This window comes from Talpa occidentalis, unplaced genomic scaffold (assembly GCF_014898055.3).
Source record: "Talpa occidentalis isolate TD23 unplaced genomic scaffold, MPIMG_talOcc4v2.1 talOcc4.9, whole genome shotgun sequence".
Classification (NCBI taxonomy): domain Eukaryota; kingdom Metazoa; phylum Chordata; class Mammalia; order Eulipotyphla; family Talpidae; genus Talpa; species Talpa occidentalis.
Genome location: NW_023605305.1, coordinates 4,593,314 through 4,614,766, shown reverse-complemented (window position 1 = coordinate 4,614,766; position 21,453 = coordinate 4,593,314). Strand labels below are relative to the sequence as shown.

The following is a 21,453-nucleotide window of genomic DNA, read 5'->3' as shown; positions in this document are numbered from 1 at the left end:
ATCCTGGCTACTTGTGGGGGGCAGAGCGCGAAGGAAGAAAGGGGGCGGTGTGGGAAGTGATTCCTGGGAGCAAACTTCTCACTCAGCTGTGCCAGGAGGTCCGGGCTGTCTGAGCGCTGCAGGCCTGGCCCCAGGGGATGCGGCACTGCCCCTTGAGCCACTTACCCGCTTTGCTAGCTACCAGTTATTAATGAGGTCCTCTTCTGAGCCAGGGGGTGATGGGAGGAAGCTGACGGGAAGGCTCTTAAGGAGACCCCACCACGTCAGCGTCCAGCTAATAACAAGGCCCCAGCTTGCCAGCTTCTAGCCTGCCATGTGGGCTTAGGGGCTGAGAGCTTTGGGGACTGGGCAGTTGACCTGGACCCCCAGGAGGGTGCTGCCGCCCAGGAGCCCCAGCATATTTGAGTCCACCCTTTGCCTAGCGGGTCACCGTCCCCAGGAGCCCTCCAGGTCCAGGGCGTGCAGCCCCCAGGGATGAACTGGGGAGGCGTGTTCCCGGCCTGCCAGCCCAGCTCCCTCGCCCTCTGGGCTCAGCGCCTTGGCACCGGGCTGCGGAGGCTCCGCCCCCACCAGCTGCTGCGTTATTTCTGACTCAGCCAAGAGTTATAAGTGTGTAACTCAAGCCCCTCCACGCCTGGCTTCCTCCCCACCAGCTCCTCCTCGAGGGAGGAGACCCTGGGACTTCTCTCCTGGCACCTTTCTTCAGGTTGGGTCCCTGCTGCACCTGGACGCAGCTGCTGCCTACCCTCTTTGGGGGGTGGGCCCGTGAGGGCCCCGTGGCCGCCCCTGCCCACTCCCGACTCTCCTTGGAGCCCGGCCCAGGAGCTGGCCTCTTGAACTCGCAGGGGCTTTGGCAGAGAGAGCCGTCTTGGTGTTTGGGGGCAGGGAGCTGATTTCACGGCTTCTCCAAACACAGACCCCAGCCAGCGCCTGTAGCCACGTCACTGCTCCTTGGAAATCGCTTGCTTCAAAAACCCCAGACCCTCTGGGCTCCAAGCACCACATCGTGGCTATTGCAGGCACCTGGCTGGTGGGTGGCGCAGCCGGAAGGTCGAGATGGCCACAGGGCTGGGTCAGCTCAGGCCGACAGCACTACGCACACAGGGGGCTGGCCATGAGAGCACCATTCTAGAATGGAGCTGGTGGGGAGGAGGGGCAGTGAATGTTGGGGGGACCAGGCAACTCTCCCGCTCTAGGCTCTCAGAAAAGGGCTGAAGTGCTGTGGTGGCTGCCATCTTCTGCCCAGTACCCCATGCGTCTGTATCAAGGGGCGTGCTGTCCTTCCTGACCGACCCCCCCCCCCGGGACTTCTTCTTGCTCTGCAGGGGTCCCCAGAGCTGTCCAGGGGATGAACCGCGAGGGGGCTCCCGGGAAGAGTCCGGAGGAGATGTACATCCAGCAGAAGGTCCGGGTGCTGCTCATGCTGAGGAAGATGGGCTCGAACGTGAGTGCAGCGCAGCCGCAGTCTGGGGCCACAGAGCAGAGGGGCTGTTGTTGGTGGGGGAGCAGATATGTTTGTCCTAAGGCTCAGTCCTTCCCCTCCCCCCGAAAGGCTCCTCTCCCTGGAGGTATCCTCCAGCAGGCGAGGACAGGCACCAACAGGGCAGGTGTGCAGGGGTGTTCCTCATGAAGCTGGGGGGCGTGGGGGGCTCTGCAAGGGGCCCGTGCCTTCCTCCTGATCCTGTGCTACCCAGAATCCACTCCCAGGGCCAGATCCGCAGGCTTCCTGGCCCAGTCCCCGGGCGGGGGTGGGGGTGGTCAGGCCCCAGGAACAGAGGCCTGCACTCACCCAAGCCTGTCCCGGCAGCTGACGGCCAGCGAGGAGGAGTTCCTGCGCACCTACGCGGGCGTGGTCAGCAGCCAGCTCAGCCAGCTGCCTCCGCACTCCATCGACCAGGGTGAGTCCCTCCCGGCCTGCCCAGCAGGCCCAGCCACAGCCACCTCCACAGAGCCCGGCTGCCTCCATGTGGAGCCTCAGCCTCGAGGGTCTCCAGCCTGGTTCATCCGGGGGGGACCCCTTTAGAGACCTGTAACAGCAAAAACTGCAGGTGTCTGGGGAGCCCGTAACTGCAGAGGCTCTGCTTGCCACAGACCTGATCCGTGCCCACCCAGCACCCTCTCCTGAGGTGTGAAACCGCCTGGATGCTGGGCTGGGTCTGGGCGGGCTCCACATGGCTGGGGTGTCCCTGGCCATGGCAGGGGGGCTCCGTGGTCCTGGCGGTCTCTGTGTGCCCATGAGGGTTATGCTTCTTGGGTGCAGTTTGCCAGTCACCAGGGTGGTGGTGGGAGCAGGTGAGTCGCCTGCAGGCGCTGCGCTCAGTCCGCCTGGACAGCTGCGGGTCGTGTTGTTTCTCTTAACAGGGAAGGGAACTGGGGTTCGGAAGCACAAAGTCGCGCAGCCAATTACGGGGTCGGGGCAGGGCCCTGGGCATGCGTCTGTCTTGGAGCAGCTGGGGCTGGGTGGCCCCCTTTCTGGAAGGCTCATCTGCCGCTGTAGCCCCGTCTCCTGACCAGCCCCGTCTCCGTCTGGTCCGTCTGTGCTTACTCAGTTGTTACTGTTGGCCGGAGCTCTTGGGCCTGGGGCGTGCCCAGGTATGCGCGGCTTCCAGAAGCAGAGTGCCTGCCATGGGCGCGTCTTGGGATGGGGTGGCCGAGGAAGGGAGCAGGTCTGGCGCACCCTGGGCTTGACCCACCTGTGCACCCAACTCAGCAGATTCGTGTGGGGCATCCCCAGGACCCAGCTTTCCCTTGCCAGGATTGCCCTGCCGCGCTCCCGCAGCCGCCTGTTTGTGCCCTCTCTGGAGAGGGGCAGGGAGGGGAGGCCTGTCCCCCGCTTTTCTGGGAGAAACCCTTTCTCTACCGGGACCCAGTGGGGTTTCTGTCATAGGCTCTGGGTCACAGCTGTGGGTTCTGAGCTGCTGGGTTGGCTCCTGTCCCCCTCCCTGTCTCCGGTAGAAGGCGTGATGGAACGTAATCATCATAAGTCACAGACCTGTGTCAGCACAGAAATAGCAGCACGTACACGCACGTGCCCGTGTCGAGGGGGGGGCAGAGAGCTGAAAGGCTGGATTATCACGCTGTTAATGGAGTTGGGTAGAGGCATGGGGGACATTCCCATTCACGCATTTTGGGGAGAATAGTGTTTTTTGACATTGAACTTACATTGTTTTGTAATAAGAACAAAAGTTCTTAGAAGTAGTTCTAAGGGAACTTCCGTTATCTCACGTAGCTAAACCACCCCTTGAGGATAAAAACAAGCTCTGCTGAGTGAGGGTCTCAGTGGCCTCACCGGGCTTGAGCAAGCAGGAGTGAGCCTTGGCGCGTGGGCGCTGTGGACACAGGATCCCCGCAGGCAGACACCCTCAGACCTGACACACACACACACACCCCCACCGCCGCCCAGGAAGGGGCCTCCTGGAGGGGAAGCTGGACTGGGGAGGGCATCTCTGGGGAGGCTGGTGGCAAGCCCCAGGCCAAGTAGGTCTGGTCTGCCCACCTTCTCTGTTAGCAGAGCCAATCTCAGCTGGCGCCGCAAGGCGGCTCAGGTGCCACCCAGGTGGCAGAAGTGCTGGACCACTGCTTCCAGTGCACCAACTTGAAAGACCCCAAAGACCAGGAGCAACTGAGGGGTGATGGCCATGAGCGTCCCGCAAAACCTGGCATAAGCTCCTCCTGCCACTAGGTGGCACCGTTTCTCAGCAAATGCTTCCTGTTCACCATGCAAGTCTCTTACCCTTGTGGTTCCAGCTACACCCACAAACCCCACCCCCAAGCCTGAAGCTGCCCCACCCACCCATGGGTGAGCAGTTGGCGTGGGTTCTGGTGGGGTCCTGCCCCCCACCAGGTCTAAAGGTTTATACTTTCCCTCCAGGGCTGGAGAGATCTGGCACCGGGGGCTGTCAGGGGAACTGGCTGGGCATCCCTCCATCACAGAGCCCCAGCCCATGCCCTGGCCTCCCAGCCCCCTGATCTTTCCTCAGCAAAGAGGTCTACTGGGTCCAGGCAGGTGCTGGTGCCCTGGTGCATGGGCCTGAACCTTAGGGCCTCTCCAAGAAGCCTAGTGAGGGCCTCATGGGCCTGCCCCCTCCTGGTACTCAGTGGTACCTGCTGGGCCCCTGCTGGTTTGAGACCCTTGACAGCCTCCTCCTGGAAGCCTCCCTTCCTCCGTGTCCACCATCCTCCTGACGCACAGCACACACTCTCCCCCACCCCTGTTCACAACCTGAGGGCCATGTTCTCCATCTTCTCTCCCCCTTTCTGCGCCTCAGCTCCCCATACTGGCTCCTGGTCTGTCTCAGCCAAATCTGAACCTTGAGTTTGGGAATGTGGCTTCCCTCTCTTCTTTGTGGGGCTGGTCCCCTAGCCCACTGTCCCCCAGAAAGGCAGGACTGTGGAACCGGATCTCACCACCTGCAGGAATCAGCGCCTGTCCAGGAAGGTGGCCTTGCTGAGAAGCACAGCTGTGGCCTGGCGGGTGGGAAGTGCGGCTCCGAGCAGGCTGGCAAGGGTTGAGCACCCTCCTTCCCTCAGGGAGGAGGTCGTCAGTGTCTTCTTGGGCATAGCCGCTGCAGAGCACTGGGGCGGGGGGGGGGGGGGGGAGAGGACGGAGGGCAGCTCCAGGGTGGAATCTGCTGTGCGGCCGTGGTCACAGGCACCCGGCGTGAACCCCTCTCAAAGATGGGCGAGTATTTCCGTTGTAAAGCCAGGGCCATCCAGTATAAACATTTTAATGCCCATTTTAACATTCACTTTTTTTTTAAAAGATTTATTTGTTTATGCATACAAGAGCTGGGGTGCAGGCCAGAGATGCGGGGGGGTGAAAGAATTCACTAGAGACAGAGCGTGGAGCAGAACAGGCAGAAGGACTGAACGAAGTACGCTGCTGAGGGGAGGCAGTGGGCGCGGCAGGTCTGTGCGCCATGTGGGTTGCTCCCTGGCTGGTCAGGGATCGAACTCTTGCTGCAGATGCTGCGGATTGCTTCTTAGGGCGGTGCTTAACCCCTTGCTCCCTTAACATTCACTTTTTGCTTGTGGCAATTCTGCTGTGTCCTTCAACAGAGGCGAGCACGGAGCAGCCGCCCACGGGCCCTGCGCCTGCCTGCAGAGTTGGGCCCCAGCCCCTCTGTCCCCCAGGGCTTTTCTTTCTGGCTACTAACTTCACCAACAGCCACACGCGTGCGGCCTGCTTTGGCGGGGCTCCTGGCCGAGGTGTCCCAGGGCTTCCCAGTTCCCCAGGAGCCCTGGGGGAGGGTGTTGCCCCAGCCCCACTTTCAAAATGAAGAGACAGGTCTGGAGACGCCCAGAGAAGTGGCCAAGACCCAGAGGCGTTGGGTGTGGCCCAGGGGTGCAAAGGTCGAGCACCCTCGTGTCTGAATCCTTGTCACTTATTTTAAGATAAACTCTAGAAGAGGCTTACGGGCCGCACACGTTTTAAGTAGGACAGTGTTTTACCAGAGTCGGGCAGCTGACATGGCATTTCAGGAGGGGCAGCGCGAGAGTGGGGGGGCAGTTTGCCGCTGTTCTGTTCTGAGCCCCTCGCCCACAGGGCCTTTGCACTTGCTGGCTCCCCTGAGACCCCCAGGCACTTCCTGCCCCGGCACTGTGGCGGGGGTTGTAGCGCCAGCAAGGCACAGAGCAGGTTTTCCATGGGCCCAGGCAGATGGGTGAAGGAGCATCCCGGAGCCCTCAGTGGCTTTTTCAGGCTTTTAATGACCCTCCTACACCATTTGTAGCAAGGCGGGCAGGGCCAGCGCAGGCAGGGGGGCCTCCCAGCTCCCAGTGAATCTTCACTCTCTGGCGTTCTCTCGGGGTCTCCTCGCTGGTCTCCGCTGCACGCCGCCGCGCAGCCCTCTGCCATCAGTCCTCTGCTGCCACACTTAGATGCTGTCTCTCGGCCCAGGTGTGCCCGCCTGCGCACGCCCACACCACACTCCAGGTGCCGCCATCAGGCACGCGTGTAAGCCCTCAGGTGTCGAGCATTGATCCTAATGGCGGGATGGCAGAAACATCCTGATCACATCCATTTACCCTACACCGGTGCACCCAGGGGTGCCAGTTCCAGGTCCCCAAAGGCACTTGGCAAAGACTTCTCCATCATCCTTACTTGGCGAGGTCCCCTTGCTCACCCCCCACCCCACCATGAGGCTCCAGATGTCCCAGGGTTGGGAGGGGCACCGTGGAGACACAGCCCCTTTTGTTAAGGAAGCTCCAGTGCTTTCCCTCAGGGGCCCCGGGGCCTGCACTGGCCTCTGCTTGGCCCAGGGCAGTGTGGCTCTGCAGGCCCTCTGGTCATGCCCTTCCTCCCAGCTTGGAAGCAGCAGGGCTCACTCCGGACCTACTGTGCTCCCCTCCCCCCAAGTGCAGGCTGCTGACTTGGGGGAATCTAAACTAGGCCATTTGGCCTCAGGGTCACTGGGAACCTTGTGAAAATGTCTGTGGTCATGGGCAAGCCTCAGGGCCCCGTGGCTCCACAGGAGGCCCAGCCAGTCCCAGCACTGACAGCAGCCAGGCAAGCACACTCCTCTGGGCGTCACCCCACTTGACCCTCTCCCAGGCCGGCAGTGGGGGCGCTGGCATGATCAGTTCCCTTTTACAGCCAAGTATGGAGCATTTTCCTGGAATCTTCTCCCACGCCCTGCAGGCCGCTGCGCCCTCACTTCCCCCTTGCGCCCTCTCCGGCTCCGCCTGTGCTCCTTCTTTGGGATCTGCAGCTTCAGCCAGGGCCTTGCTGGGTCTCGGCTAAGCCCAAGCCTTGGAGAGCTTAAGTCCCAGAAAAGGCTCCTCCTGTTGGGGGCCCCATGTGGTGGCTGCTGGCTGCTGAGGGTCCCGGGTCCCCGCTCTCCCCAGGCGAGGCTCTGAGGTTCTCCCACAGGCTCCCGGCAGTAACAAACTCTGGACCGAAGTGGCATCAGCCCGGGAGAATCCCAGCCTGCGGGGTGGGAAGCTAATCTTTTTCAGTTTTAATCAACACTTAGATGAGAATTACCTGTAACCTAATAATGGTAAAATTGAACCAAAAATCACAGATACTTTGAATCAAATTGAAAAACCAACCAGCAGGATTTGTATCCTGTGTCACAGAAAGCCCAGGACGGGGAAGGAGTGGGCAGGTGAGGCCAGGTCGGGGCTCCAGATCTGGCCTGGGGGGCCGCTGGACCCTTCCGCCCCGCCCAGTGGGTTCCGTTGTTTAGAACCCAGACAGGATGCCTCCAAGCCCCTCGCGCCTCTTGAGGCCAACTTCCCGGGGCGGTGGATGAGGCTGCCCCCCACCCCAGGGGAGAGCTTGAGGGCACTTGCGCAGCCGAGGAGCTGCCCGCCCAGCGCCTGGCTCCAGGCGGCCTGCTCAGCAGGGCCCAGGCGCAGGAATAAATGCCTGAAGAATTGGGACTCACAGACCCCTGAGCCACCTTGAGGCCGTGGACACCCTCCTCAAAAGCCACAGATGAGGCGCTGTTTGCACTGGGCCTTGAGGGAGCCCCTGGCCCGTGGAAGGACGCCAGCATGCAGATACGGGGCCTCCGGGGCCCCCTCAGGTTCTGCAGTGAGGGCTGCTGAGTGGGCTCTGGCTGAGTTTCTTCTGGAGGCCGTGGGGGGCCCCCTGGGGCCTGATGGCAAGGATGGCCTCCTCCCTGCTGTGTGCAGGATGCCTCCTGGGAGAATCCCCAGGCAGAGGGCAGGCGGTAGCAGCGGGAGATAGGCTAGTGCCAGAGGATACCCAGCATCTGGAAGCAGGATATTTTGAGCTGAGAACTGGCAGGGGGTTGGGGGTTGGGGTGCCTGGTCTGAGCACCCTTGTGGAGAGGCAGAACAGCTGTAAGTGGGTGGTGCCAGTGGGGGTCCAGGAGGGGTGGAGCCAGGCCAGAGCTTAGGCCCAGGGTCAGAGCTATCCCGAGAACCCAAGGACCCCGCACTCCAAACCCACAGCCTCCAGAAATGACAACAGTGGGGAGTAGGTGAGGGTGAGACGGGGGTCAGGCGTGGCGTTGCGCTGTCACCCAGGGAAAGCAGGCAGTGAGGGGAGGTGGGTATCCTATGAGCACCCCCTGAGGACCGTGGAGGGGATACTGGGTGCTCTGAGCAGAGGGGGGGTTGCAGGGCCCCTCTAGGGTTCCCTGGGCTTGTAAAGGGTCAGTGGTGACTTTTCCCGAAAGGGTTTCTGTGGAGCCCGGGCTGGAAGCCAGGGTGCACAGCGGGGGAGGAGAGAGGAGGAAATGGAGGCAGGACAGAGGGCTCTTTCAGAATTCTGGCAGAGAAGGGGCGATGGCTGGAGGTGGGGGCGAGGGACAGCGTATAGCAGGAGTTCTCAGAATGTGGGCCACAGACCCCCTCACCTGAGTCACCAAAGGCGCTTGTTAAAAGGCAGACTCCCAGGCCCTCCCCAGCTCTGCTTACTCAGGCCCTGCCCGGTGTGCCTGGGAATCTGCATGAGACAAGGCCCTGGAAGGATCTGGTGCCCTCTAGAATTTGGCCGCCTGCCTGGACTGTAGCTAAGACCTGGTCACGTCCCCTGGAGATCCCAGATCCCATCTCTTCTCTGCACAGCCGGGCTCTCTGGCTTGGAGAGCTTACGTGTTGGGGACCAGAGATTTGAGGAAGGAGAGGGAGCACCTCCCGGGGGGGATAGCAACCCCAGGGTAGCAGGCATGCACGCATGCACACGTGTTGGGCTCAGCAGGGGTGGGCGCTGAGCCGAGTTTGGGGGAGCATATCTGGGACTAGAACCTCGATTCTGGCCCCACAAGATGCTGCCTGTGATGCTATATGACATTATCCGGTCCATTAGGTGTGGCTGGGGGGGAAGGGGTGCTGTTCATCACAGTTTTAGATGAGGAAATGAGGGGCCTCCCTGGATCCCACAGATGGGCAGGGTCAGACCAGGTTGGGGTACCCGGGTACCCATGGAGCCCAACCCCGGGAGGGCCTCTGCCCCCCTGTGCCAGCTCCGCGGCCTCGAGTTCCTAGCGATGCCGCGGTTGTCAGCCTGGAGCCCTCGGCGCCGCCGAGCCCGGAGCCTGCTTGGGCTGCAGAGCCCTGGCGGACCTGGGGCCGCCGTCCCCATGGCAACTGTGTCATGGCGTCTCTGGGTAAAAGCCACCCCCTGGGAACTTGCCGCCCGCGTCTGGGCTTGTCCGGGAGGGCCCGGTCCAGCGGGTGCCTGAGCCTCAGCCCCGAGAAAACGCCCTTGGAGGAGAAACTGGAGCCTGTTTATCCAGGAGCCTCGCGCCTGGCCCATCTCCCCGGAGCGGGTGTAGTTTGGGGAGCGGGAGCAGCAGCAAATTGGTGTCGACAACAAGATAATGAACTCCCGGGGTGAGGAGCGAGGACCCAAACCTGGAGCCCTGTGGGCGGAGGACGGGGGCGACCTCGGGAATGGGAAGTGCCCTGGACGCCCCACAGCTCGTGGCCAGCCTTGCCCCTGCAGGACGGCCTGGGCCCGGCAGGTCGGGTCCCCTCGCAGTTCTGAGGACTTTGCCCGTGTTGCGCGCCCGCCGGGCCTCGCCTCCAGCGGCCACGGAATCTGGCGTCTCAGGGTTTCAGACGTGCGCGTCAGGCCCGGCCCTTGACCTGGTGAGGACGGCGTTGGCCCCTGAGGTCAGGAGGACCCGGGCCTGGGCACGGGACTGGAGCCGCCTGGGAGCCCCGGCCAGCGAGCAGGGGAGTGGGGGCTTGGGAGAGGCCCCCGGCCCCAGAGCATCCTGGGAGGCCCCCCTTTCGCCAGTGACTTCCATGCTGGGCTGTGTCCTGGAGGGGAGGACCCCGGGACTGGCAGCTGGACCGGGCTTCTGAGGTGTCCATTCTGTTGGGGTTGCCCTCAGGGCTTTTCTCTCTCCCAGCCGCCCCCTGCCCTGGGCGGGGAGAGTCTGGAGCTGGGCCCCAGGTGTTTCGCTGGCACGAAGGCAGGAGCTGCAGTCAGCACGTCCCAGAAGCCCTCACACCACGTCCCTCTTCAGTGCTCGGTCCTGTGCGGCGGCTGCCCCAGCCGTGGCGGCAGCTGCTAGGTGTGGGCTCTGGCCGTCCCGCTGTGCACTGGTGCCGGGCGTCTTAATGAGAAGACCTTTGACAGCCTCACGGAGGCCTCAGGGAGTGAGAGCGAGTCTCCAGACGCTGGGGGTTGCGTCTGAGTGGCCTTGGGCTTTCCCCTGCACCTGCCCCCTGTAGTGGGCTCATTCCCTTCAGAAAGCCAGGGCGTGGGGGCGGGGTGCTGCTGGCAGAGCCTGCGCTGGGCTTTCTGCTCTGCTGGCGTGAATGCCCTGAGCTTGCAAACACACCAGTGGCCCCACTGTCGTCTCCGCCTCCGAGGGGCCAGCTCCCTTCTTTAAGCTCTTGCATATTTGTCATTTTTCTCTCCCCAGTGCCTTGACTGGACTCTGTTAAAGGGCCAAAGCTGGCACTGGGCGTGGGATGGGACCGCCTGCTGGGTATCCTGCCCGGGTTCAGAGAGCCAGCGCAGTAGGTCAGGGTACAACATGGGGCCTGGGAGGCTGGTGCCAGGGCTTCTCCCAGGTCAGTGCCCTGGGCTCCAGGTTGAAGTTTCCATAAGCCCCCCGGCCCCAGGGTTGTTTTGGTGGGGGTTTAAAGCCTGGGCCTTGGTTCTTCGCACTGGGACAGCAGGTTTGGGCCAGGTCTGCCTGGAGGCCTGAGCAGCCTCAGGCCTGGGGTGTGGTGAGCTCGTTAGTTATTTCTTTCTCCTGAGAAGGGCATAGTCATGCAGGCTGGACCCGAGAGTCTTTCTGGGCCCTCCGCCTCCCTCATCTTTCTGAGTTCCAGGTCCCTTACCTGCACCACAAGGCCCTGGGCCCAGGAGCCTACTCAGGTGCTGTCTCTCGGTTTTGAGTTGTGTGAATATGTGAGTGAACAAGACAAAGTCCCTGATCACCAAGAAACAAATACCCCATCAAGACCTAACTCTGTGGGTACCGCTGAGGCTACTGAGGCGACTGCAGCCAGTGCGAGGTTGACATGGGCTGTCCATCTGCTTCAGGAGTTGTGGTGGCGTGCGGGGGTGTTTTTCTCGAGAATGGAGTGAGTCCAAGAGCAAGATGGAGTGGGGGAGAGTGTTGAAGCCAAGGAAACTGCAAGCGCAAAGGTCCTGAGGCACCAGTGACTTGAGCCTGAAGCCCCTGGTTGAGGGATGTGGAAAAAGAGACCAAGAGGCACCAGAGCCAGGTCGTGCTAGGCCTTGCCGGCTGCACTGTGGCATTTAGCGGAGTTTCTTTTGCGTGTGATGAGAAATCTTGCAATAAGAAGCCTTTGGAGAGTTTTGAGTTACGGAAGGACAGAATCTGACTTACATTTTAAAAAACTTCCTTCTGGCTGGTGTGTGAGAGTGGACCATCAGGCACCAGAGCCAGGTATCAGGGAAAAGGTGTCCATGAGGGCAGTGGACGAGGGCCGTGTTAGGTGACTCCTTCAGGACAGTTTTAAAAGTAGAGTCAACAGGATCTGCTGGCATGTTGCATGAGGAGTGTGTGTGAGAGAAGCGGGTCAGGGAGACCCTGAGGGTTTAGACTAGAGGATGGTGGAGCTGGGGAAACTGATGGTGCAGTGGGCTGGGAGCTGTAGGACTGACAGTCCAGCTTGTCAGCCCTCCGAGGAGGGTTCCATGTTGTCCACATCCTTGCTAACTCTTGTCATTGTCTTGTTGATTCTGGCCATCCTGGTGGGTGCGAAGTGGAGTCTCATTGTAGTTTTGAGTTGCATTTCCATAACGACAGACCTCCTCGTGTCCTCACTGACCATTCCTGTCTCTTTAGAGAAATGTCTATATTCAAGTTCTTTGCCCATTGAAAACATTGGTGTGCTTGACTTTCTCTCGGTATTGAGTTGTGTTATTTGTATATTCCAGATACCAATGTCTTGCCAGATGCAGGACTTATAGATATTTTCTGCCATTCTGCAAGTTGCCTTTTCACTTTTCTTATGGCGGCCTGTGAAGCATGAAAGTTTTTAACTTTGTTCAAGCCCAGTTTTTCTCCTGTTTCTTGTGCTTTGGGTGTCATGTCTAAGTAATCATTTCCTAGCTCAAGGTCAGGCAGATTTCTTCCTATATTTTCCTCTGAAAGTTTATAACTTTTATATCATTGCTCCATTTTGAGTTCATTTTTGCATATGGTGTGAGGTAGGGGTCCACTTCAGCATTTCCGTGTAAGGTTGTCCCGCGTCATGTGTTCAGTTCTTCCCCATTCGGCTGTCTTGGTACCTTTGTGAAAATTTAGTTGACCCTAAACAGGAGGATTCATTTCTGAACTCTCAATTCTATTCCATTGACCTATACGCCTACCTTTGTACCAGTGCTACTGAGTCTCGTTTACTGGGAGTTTGTAGTATGTTTGTGCTGAAAGTATGAGTTTCACTTTATTCTCTCTCTCTTTTTAAATATTTATTTATTTATCCATACAAGAACTGGGGTACAGGCCAGAGATGCGGGGGGTGAGAGGATTCCCCAGAGGCAGAGTGGGGAGCAGAACAGGTGGATCTACTGAAATACACTGCCGAGGGGAGCAGCGGGGAGACAGGAGAGGTCTGCTGTGCCATGTGGGTAGCTCCCTGGCCGGGGATGGAACTCAGGTTGTAGTGGTGATACTGCTGAGACTTAACCCTTAGGCCACCAGGGAGACCCAATAAAGTTTACATAAATTAGGCACAGAAATAGAATAACAACAATAACTAATAATAAAACAGAACAATTATACTGTAATAAAGGTTGTATGAATGTGGTCAGAATACCTTTGGTATATATTTCCAGACTGGTTGACTGCAGGTGACTGAAAGAAACGACAAAGTGAAATGTTGAACAAGGAGGGACTATTGTATGTAATTCTCTTCATGTTACTGTATTCAGTTTGCTAGTGTTTTTGTGGAGTATTTTTCCATCTCATAGGTATGATTAATGATTAGATCTGTAAGAGATACTGGGAGATGGTGGTCTGCAGTATCTTCATCTGGCTTTAACTCTATATTTTAATATAGACTGGCAGAGAGTGTGGAATAGGAGAGACTGACCAACCTCTCCTGTCACCTGCACCTGGTGGGGAGGGGCTGGTAGAAGCTTCGAGTCAGAGGTCAGACAGTTGCAGCAGAGGAACCTCTGGTGTCGTCTGTAATAGAGGATGGGAAACCAGCTCACAGCCCGGAGGCCGTGGCTGGACCTGCCCGCTTTTTTGCAGCCTCCTTCTGTTCTGAGCCGGTGATTCCAGGACACTGAGAGCACCCAAAAGAGCCATTACATGGTGGCCTATAAGGGAGAAGTGTGGACCCTGGGGATCTCCTCTGAGGTCACCCCTGGCTCTAAAGCCCTCAGTGGTGGACTCATAACTAACGAGCAGCTCTCCCTCCTGTTCAATGACTGGCACGTGTTTCTGGAGAAGAGAGGGAAGTCAGCAGCCTTGCCAGGGCCTGCCAGGCTCACGGGCCTGCCCTGTTGAATGTGACTGCCAGGCCTGCCCACAAGGATGGGTCAGAGAATGCTCTGGGAGACCCCTGTGCTGAGGTCTGGAAAGCAGCACAGTCCTTTAGGGGCAGGACAGGCAGGGCGGCAGGGCACTTGCAGGCCCTTTCCACACCGGCTCCTGCAGCACAATGCGGGGCTCTGAACTGGGAGACTCAGCCTTCGGCCCCCCCAGAACCGAGCCAGCAGCCGGTGGTGCGGGACAGGTGGGACGCTGGCAGAGGCTTTGCTTCAGGTGTTGTGTGGAATAGGTGTCCTCCGAGTCCCCGTGTGACCTTGAGGAGTCATTTCCTTCCCCGCCTTCAGAGCAGTGGAGCAGCGCAGGTGCACACATGGCCACGTCCCCAGGGCAGGCTCCTCCGCAGAGCCAACGGCCTTCCCCTCCGCAGCCTCACATCCCTCCTGGGGCCGCTGGTGCTATTTTTGTGCCTGCAGCACAGTACAGAGGCCCAAGGCCGCTGTGAGAAAGCCCACGGGGCCAGGGAGGAAAGAAACCAGTGGGCTGCGTCTGCTAACGGCCCCCTCGCACGGCTCCACCAGCCCCTCCCGTTTGCCAGGCTGGGGAGGTGGCGCTCGGGAAAAGCCAGCATCTGTTAGGTAACCCGCCCGGCTGCCATGCAGGGTATGATGTAATCTTGGATTCTGTGGTTGCTAGGAAAATTCTGCCTGCAGTGAAATTGCGTGGTCCTGGGACTGAGGCGAGAACAGAATGTTCCTGAGAAGATAGGGGAGGGGTTTTTGTAGGGCTTCCCAAGCAAAGGAGCCCCATCCCAAGGAACCAAAAATCTGAGCGCCTGTCTAGAAGCTTACTTACCTTATGAGGACTAGCAGTTGTGTGGTCACAGCAGAACCCCCAGGGAGGGTGGTGTGTGGGCAGCACCTCAGCATCCTGGGGCTGGGCCCCCGCAGCGCCCTGCGCTTCTCCGGGGCCCGAGCGGTGAGGAAGGAGGCCCACAGGAGGCTGCTGCCGTGGGGGCGACGAAGATGGCCAACACCAGGCCAAGAGTGGGGGGTCATGCCGTCCTCACCCGACTCCCTTTCCCGTGCCAGAAGCTCCCTCCTGCACCCCCATACCAGCCCACCCTCAGGGGCCTTTCCTGTCTGCTGGTCCAGTTCTTCCCCTAGAGAATCCCCTTACCCCCCCGCCCCCCGCCCCCATTAGCTGAGCACAAGTGTCAGAAAGGCCGCAGGCAGCCGACTTACTGCTCAGGGCACCACTAGGCCCTGAGAAAGTGGGGAGAAAACAGCTGGACCCGGGGAGGGGCCGGGGCTAGACCAGGAGGTGGGTGTGGTCCGAGGGTCACCTCACTTGCCCTGCAAGGTCTGGTGGCCTGGTGAGCCCCTTCCTTCCTGAGCAGCTGGGGGTGGGAGGGGTCCGGGGTTTTGACTCTTTCCCTCCTCCCTCCAGCTTTGCTGGCTGTGTGTCGGTCTGTCTTATGGAAAACAAGACAAAGGAAGTGATTTCCTGATCGCCCGGACCAGACTCTCAGATCCGGGCGTGGAAACAACAATAATGAAATGGTGGCTGTGATGGGCCTCCTGGCAGCGGGACCCGGGCACGGCGGGCTGGACACGGGCCGGGCCCAGCCGCCTGTGCTGCAGGTGTTGGGTGTGGCGCGAAGGACTGAGTGGCTATTAAATATCATAACAAGCAGGGGCCTCCAGGGATCAAGACGAGTCTAGGGCAAAGGAAGGTTCCCAAGGGCCCCTGGCTTTGGTGCCAGGGCCCTGCCAGGACCGGAGGCCTCGTTGCGCCCCTGCTCACCTCTCAGCTGCGCCCCCTAAGCCACCCCAAGCCTCTCTTCTGGCGGCCCTGCGGCAGGGTGTTGGCATCCCCCTGGCAGGCTCTAGGGGGGCCCAGGGCTTCCTAGAAGCGCTCGGCGCGCGACGGCGCCAGGCTGCCGTGGATGCACTTGCCGCCGGGCCCGGCCCACAGCGTCCGCTCTCCCTGACCCGCAGGTGCAGAGGACGTGGTGATGGCGTTTTCCAGGTCGGAGACGGAGGACCGGAGGCAGTAGCGGCGAACCCCTTGGCACACCCTGGACGCTGGCAAGGGCCACGAGATCTGCGTGGACCCCACCCGCCGAGCGGCAGCAGCTCCCCTTGCCCCGCCTCCCCTCCCCCCCACCCCTCACCTTTCCACCCCCCGCGGCCTCTCGGAGGGGCTGGCACCGAGGGGCACCGTGGCGCGGTCGCAGCGGGCTTGGAGGGATGGACTCACGATTGGCTGCAGGAAGAAACCTTTTTATTTTTAAATCTTGACCAATGGAAACCTTTTATTTTTATTTCTGACTTTTTTTTTTTTTTTTTAATTTGCGCCTCGGAACGTGGCTTCCCAGGAAGCTGCCCGAGCTCTGGTGCTTCATTTAGGTCACTTTTTAGGGATGTGAAGAGGCCCGGCTGGCCCCTGAAACTGGAAAAGGCTGCTGCTGGGCAGGCGATGGGCACGGGTCTCGGACTGGCCGCAGGGGTGCTGGCAGCAACGGCTTCTCTCTCGCACGCTGAGCGCAGGGGCTGGGACGCCGGTTGTTACACTTGACTTGAAAAAAAGAGAGAAAAACCACGTGCGCTCTGCGGTGTTTATTACACAGCCTGTCGCGGCCGCCCCGTGCTCTGTGCATTTGATTGGTTTTCAGTAGAGTGTGTTTGGGGTTCCGTGGGCTCCCCAACTCTGTTCCTTGCAGTCCCGCTCGACCCTGGGGCCCCCAGGAGGGCACATTTGCTGTGATGACTGCACCTGGCTCACGAGAGCCAGGGTACGTGTTGCCCCGAATGCCAGCCTGGAGGTGACCGTGACGGGCCTCCCGCGGTGACCCCCACGGCCTCCCGCGGCCTGGCTGGGATTGCTCCCGTGCCCTCCGCCCCTCCCGCTTGGCTGGGCCGAGCAGGGGGTGCTCGCGAGCAGCCTTCCCCTCCGTATCCCACTTCCTGAGGCCTCCTGGGGCTCCTGTAAAGGTCAGGAGCTGCTCCCAGCTGTGGGACCCCACAGTGTAGCGGAGGCCTCTGCCCGGGAGGCCGGAACCCACTCAGAGGCCCCAGCTTGGCCCCAGAGGCATTTGTGTCCACACACCAGCCCCTGACCTCCAGGAGGGCCTGTGGTGTCCGCCCTGGGCAGCGGGTCCTGCCAGCCGGAGTCTCTGGCTCCAGGCCTGTGGCCCCGACCGCCTTCTGCAGGGTCTCTATCCAGCTAGCCTGGGAGGGGCAGCGTCATTGTTTACAAAGTGCCCCCAGGACGCCAGCTGGGCCTTGGTCCTCCTTCCAGGCCAGCCCCCAACCCTGGCCTCCAGCCTGACCCCCAGAAACACTCTGCAGAGCAGTGTTCTTGGAACCCCAGGTCTTCCCGCCTGCCCTCCCCTCCCTGCCTCTTGCAGGAACAGGACCTGATGAGCCCGGGCGGAGGGGAACAGATGATCGAGGCTCCTTCTTCCTTCCTGCCCCGGCACCCAGGCCTGGATAAGACTCTCAACCCAATGTCCCCCTTCTCAGGCCTCGCGCCTATGGCCAGCATGGAGCTGGGCGCCACGGTCAGTGGACAGGCCCCCTCTGCTCTGAGCATCATCTGAGCCTTGCCCCAGACGGAGGACTTGAGGGTCCCAGCTGGGACACCCACATTCTCTTCCACACACGCGCGGCCCCTGGCCCTGCCCAAGTCACCATGAATGAGCAGAGGCCATTGATCCCCAGGAGACCCGGCAGGCGCCTGAGAGCCTCTTCCTCCGGGAGGGGCTCTGCATGTGCACACACACGCGCGCACACACGCACACCCTCACACTCACACACACTCCTCAGCCCACCCCTCCAGCCCCCAGGTGGAAGCACCTGTTACCAGGTGTGGAGGCTCGTGCTGCTCCGCCCCTCTCCTGCTACCTGGAGCTCTCACGGGAGTCCACGTCCCCGCAGATCGTGTGTTCCCGCCCCAGCCCGACCTTGTCAAGGTCACAGCCCCCCTCTTGTAACCACAAAGGCTGGATCTGTCTCCTCTTCTGAAGAAGAAAAGCGAAAGTGTTGCGGTGGCTTCATATTTCAACTAAAAATATACCTGTTAGAGAAGAAATTAACAATAAAGATTTTTAATAGCTTGGTGTGTGAGCTGCGTTGTCTCTGTGGGGGGCGGGCACTTGGGGATCCCCCCAAGCAGCACAAGGAGAGACAAAGCCAGGTCTGCTAGCTTGGGGGTCGAGACCTGGAGGGCAGCTTGGGGTCAACCAGATTCCCCACGTCTCCCCGCCCCATGGCAGGCCCGCGGGGAGGTCGAGTCCCCAGTTGAACGGGAGAGACTCAAAACATGGTCCTAGAATGGGCCAAGGTCAGTCATCTTCAGGGGTGATGTCACCTTCTGTCCTCGACACCCCAACGCCGTGAGGCAGCACTCAGAAGATGGAGCGGAACGCCTGTCCCTTCATCCCAGAAACGGGAGATTTATTGGCGCTCAGCTGTGTTACTCAAGTCGAGAGGCTGAAATCATCTCCGCTTTGGGAATTTTTGCTTTGAAAGCGTTTTCTAAGACTGTCATCTCCACCCTTCATCATCCCATTTTAGGGCTTTTCCCCCCCTGCATACATGGACTCACGGCTTTTATTTCCTTTTCTTTTTTTTCCAGTCACATCTGAGAAGAGCTCAGGAGCCCGGGGCCTGGAGGCCCAGCCCAGAGCCCCGGGTGTAGGAGGTGGGTCCCCCGCCCCGGTATAGGAAAGTAGGTCCCCCCAGGAGTCTCAGGGCAAGTAGTTACCCCACAGCCCAACCCTCTACTTAAATCTAGTGCAGGGTCGGAGACGGAGGGCAGCTTGGTGTGAACAGGACAAATCTGTATAAACACCCGCGAAGAGATGACCACTCTCAGCCACCCTAGGTCCATGGCACGGGTGGGGGCAGGGCCGGGCAGCAGACAGTGGGCAGAGGACATGGCACATCTACAACCCTGGGAGCAGCTGGCCGGGGTGCGCCAAGCTGTTCCTTCTGGAATGGGGAAGGGGTGGCCTTTACATCCTATCTGCAGCTTTGGGCACAGATGAGGGTGACCCTGAGACCACAGAGGCCCAGCACTTTGGTGATGAGGAGGATTAGGATGACCCCAACGATAAGCCAGGGCTGCTGGGTAGCACCGATGGCCAAGCCACTGCCACCCACTTGGGCCAGTGCCCGTTGGAGGAAACTTCGGCAGCAGGTGACACCCTCATCCGGGGAGCTGGTGATGAGCATGGCCACCACCGGCCGTAGATAGGGTGACCCCAGCCATGCGGGGGTGGGGGTGACGGGCTTCCTGATCAGCTCCGGCTGCGTGATGGACTTGGTGGCAAGGCTGGTGCCATAGGCGGTGTCCAGGGTGCCGAAAAGGAGGCATCATGGGGTGTTCTTGGCCTCACAAGTGTCTGGGGTGCGGAGTCCGGGAAGCTCAGTGGCCAGGTGGCAGTGATTGGGGGTTTTATTTCCAAGAGTTGCCCTGGTGCTAAAGGCTCCAGGTCTATCAACCCCAGGACAGATGGCACAAGCGAAGCCTTTGAGCTTCAGGGCGGGACGCCGTGGGGGAGGGTATGGGGCAGCCCCAGTGCCCGGGCCTGTGAGGCCCCTCTGCAGCGTCAATGAGAGGCGCTCACCAGCTTTGCTGCAACCCCTCCTGGGACGGGGGGCTCACTACCTCCCGAGAATCCCGCCTCTGGCAAAGCGCATCCAGCCTGATGCTAGTTGGCCACCTTTCCTGCTCACTCGCTCTTCCAGAAAGGAGGTCACAGTCATTGAGGGAAAGATCAGAGAAAGACAGCGACGCCCGCCCCAAACGACACGAGACAGTGGCAAGGGCCCCCGCCGGCCTGAGTGGCCCCTGGCTGGCAAGCCCTGGGGTTCACCGAGCAGCCGCCCACACAGGGCCTGCGAGCAGGGCGGGGCTGCTGGCCCTGGACCCCTGCCCAGCCCCTGCAGAGTTGGAGGAGGGGTCCCCAGAACCATCCACATAAGAGGAGTGGGGTGGGGGATCTGCCCAAGAAGGCAGAGCTCGCCCGGCCCGGCCGTTCAAACCTCAGCCCGGTCTGCCTCCCTGGAGCAAGGGGCCAGAAATGCACCCCTCTCTGCGCCCCACTGGGACTGGGCTGCTCAGGCCCACAGGCTGTGGCAGAGCAGGGAGCTGGCCTTTTGTTCCAGCCCCCGCCTCCCCCCGGGCGGGGGAGGGTGGAGAGTGAATGAGGCGGCTCTGCCACCCGCAGGTGATCCGCAGCTGTGAGAACCTCCCGCTCCAGCCTTTGAACCTGGCCTTTGTAGCAGGAAATCGATCCCTCAGGGCACTTGGGTGGGAAGGGGGTGCATGGACTGGAGCCAGCTTGGGGTGGGGGAGCTGTGCGGGCCCCAGGGAACACCCCCCTGTCTGCGAGGAGCAAGGTGGGACAGTCCTCTTTCTGAGGGTCTCCTGGCCACCCAGCCTCTCCTAGAGGATAACAGAGGCCCAGGCTAGGCCGAAGCCGCTCTCTGCCCAATAAAGACACTTCCTCTCCAGGGCATCAGGGACCAGGCTGCTGGTCCTACTTGAAAGAAAGGCCTCCTTCAAGGCCGAGGACAGTGAAACGCTCTCAAATATCAGCTAGTGCCCTGCGGTCGCTTTATCCCTTGACATTGGAAGGACTTCCCGGAGGGACCTGCCCGGCCTGTGGACAGGGAGGCCAGGTGAGCTGCTGCCACCTGGACCAGAGCCAAACCCCGCCCGTCGGCTCACCTGGGAGGAGAGCCTGGAACAGGTGGCCGTCCTGTTTGCACACCTGTGGGAGCCCTGCCCCGCCTGCGTATCCCCAGGAGGTGACCTCAGACCCAGGAGCCCTGAGAGTTTCTGCCTCCAGGTCCTTGGCCACGGGAGGAGACGGTTTTCACAAACATCCTTTGCCAGGTGTGGCCATGTTTGTCTTCATGATGCAGCCCGCATGGATGGGGCCTACCTGTGCACAGGTGTGACCCCTTCCTGGGTGCTGCCTTCAACCGCATGTGAGGCAAGTATGTCATCGCCCCATTCTCCAGGTGAGGAAATGGGGGTTACGTAGTTTGCTAAGTCAGATCAAACGAGGAGCCCCGTTTTTCTGACCCAGACTCTGCACCTGTCACTGCTGCCGGGTCTGACGGGACAGCTCGAGCCTGTGTCACGACGCCAGGTCGCCCAGGGCCTCTGCCGGCCTCCTGTGTGACCCAGGACAGGCCTGGCCCTTGTGCATCCTCCGAGCCTCCACGCAGGCTGTTCACAGAATGTTGGGAGTTCGATTCCCAGCTGGCCGTGGGGAGCCCTCAACTCTGGGCTCAAGCTGCTGTCCTTCCAGCCTGGTTTTGAAACTGGTCTCCCTCCGAATCAAGATGCTCCAGCAGCGCCCCCAGCCACCCATTCTAACCCCCTCACTGTGGCCTTCCCCTCACTCCAATCCAGGAATCCCTGCGGATCTGGCAGTTCACCTGCAGGCTGGGCTGGTTTTTCTAGATCAAGTCTTCTGCTTTGTCCTGGGGCTCCCTACTCACAGCTCCCCCCCCACACACACACACACACCTGTCCCCAAGTCACTTTAACAAAAGGGCTCAGATTGGGAGGGGGTGGGAGCCCTGCCTCCCTGCTGTGACCTCTGTACCCTTGGACTGGCCTCAGCCTTAATTTTCTTATTTGTAAAATGAAATAATAATAAAAACAATTGTACCTTTGGCAAAATTTACACAAAAATGCTGTGAATAAAAAAGAAAAACCCCTGGTCAGACAATGATCTCTCTTACCTGGGTGTACCTGTTTAACCCCAGAACAGATGCTTGTGTCCACTGTGGTGACAGAGGGAACTCTGGAGGCCTCCTGGCAGGATATAGGTTGGGATCTGCCGCCTGGTCGCTGTGTGGTTTGGGGCAAATTATCTAGCATTGGAAAAATGGAAGACAAGGGCCTCTCCCCTCTGAGGCTGCCGCCTAGAGTGGACGAGCTCATGCACAGGGACAGCCTCAGCCGCTGACCTGCCCACAGTGGGCGGTCGGCACAGATGGTGCCCCTGAAGCTGCATGCT

General features: G+C 60.2%; 1 protein-coding gene across 2 annotated transcripts in view; it reads left to right on the top strand.

The window, feature by feature from the left end:
* CTNNBIP1 (catenin beta interacting protein 1) overlaps positions 1-17,521 on the top strand; it is a 34,008-nt gene extending 16,487 nt beyond the window's left edge. For both annotated transcript variants that reach the window (XM_037498687.2, XM_054691073.1), the window contains exons 3-5: positions 1,326-1,444; positions 1,808-1,898; positions 15,407-17,521. In XM_037498687.2, coding sequence (XP_037354584.1) covers positions 1,349-1,444; positions 1,808-1,898; positions 15,407-15,465 — 246 coding nt within the window. In that variant the 5' untranslated portion in view covers positions 1,326-1,348 and the 3' untranslated portion in view covers positions 15,466-17,521. The remainder of the gene's footprint in view (positions 1-1,325; positions 1,445-1,807; positions 1,899-15,406) is intronic.
* The last annotated feature ends 3,932 nt before the right edge of the window (positions 17,522-21,453 follow it).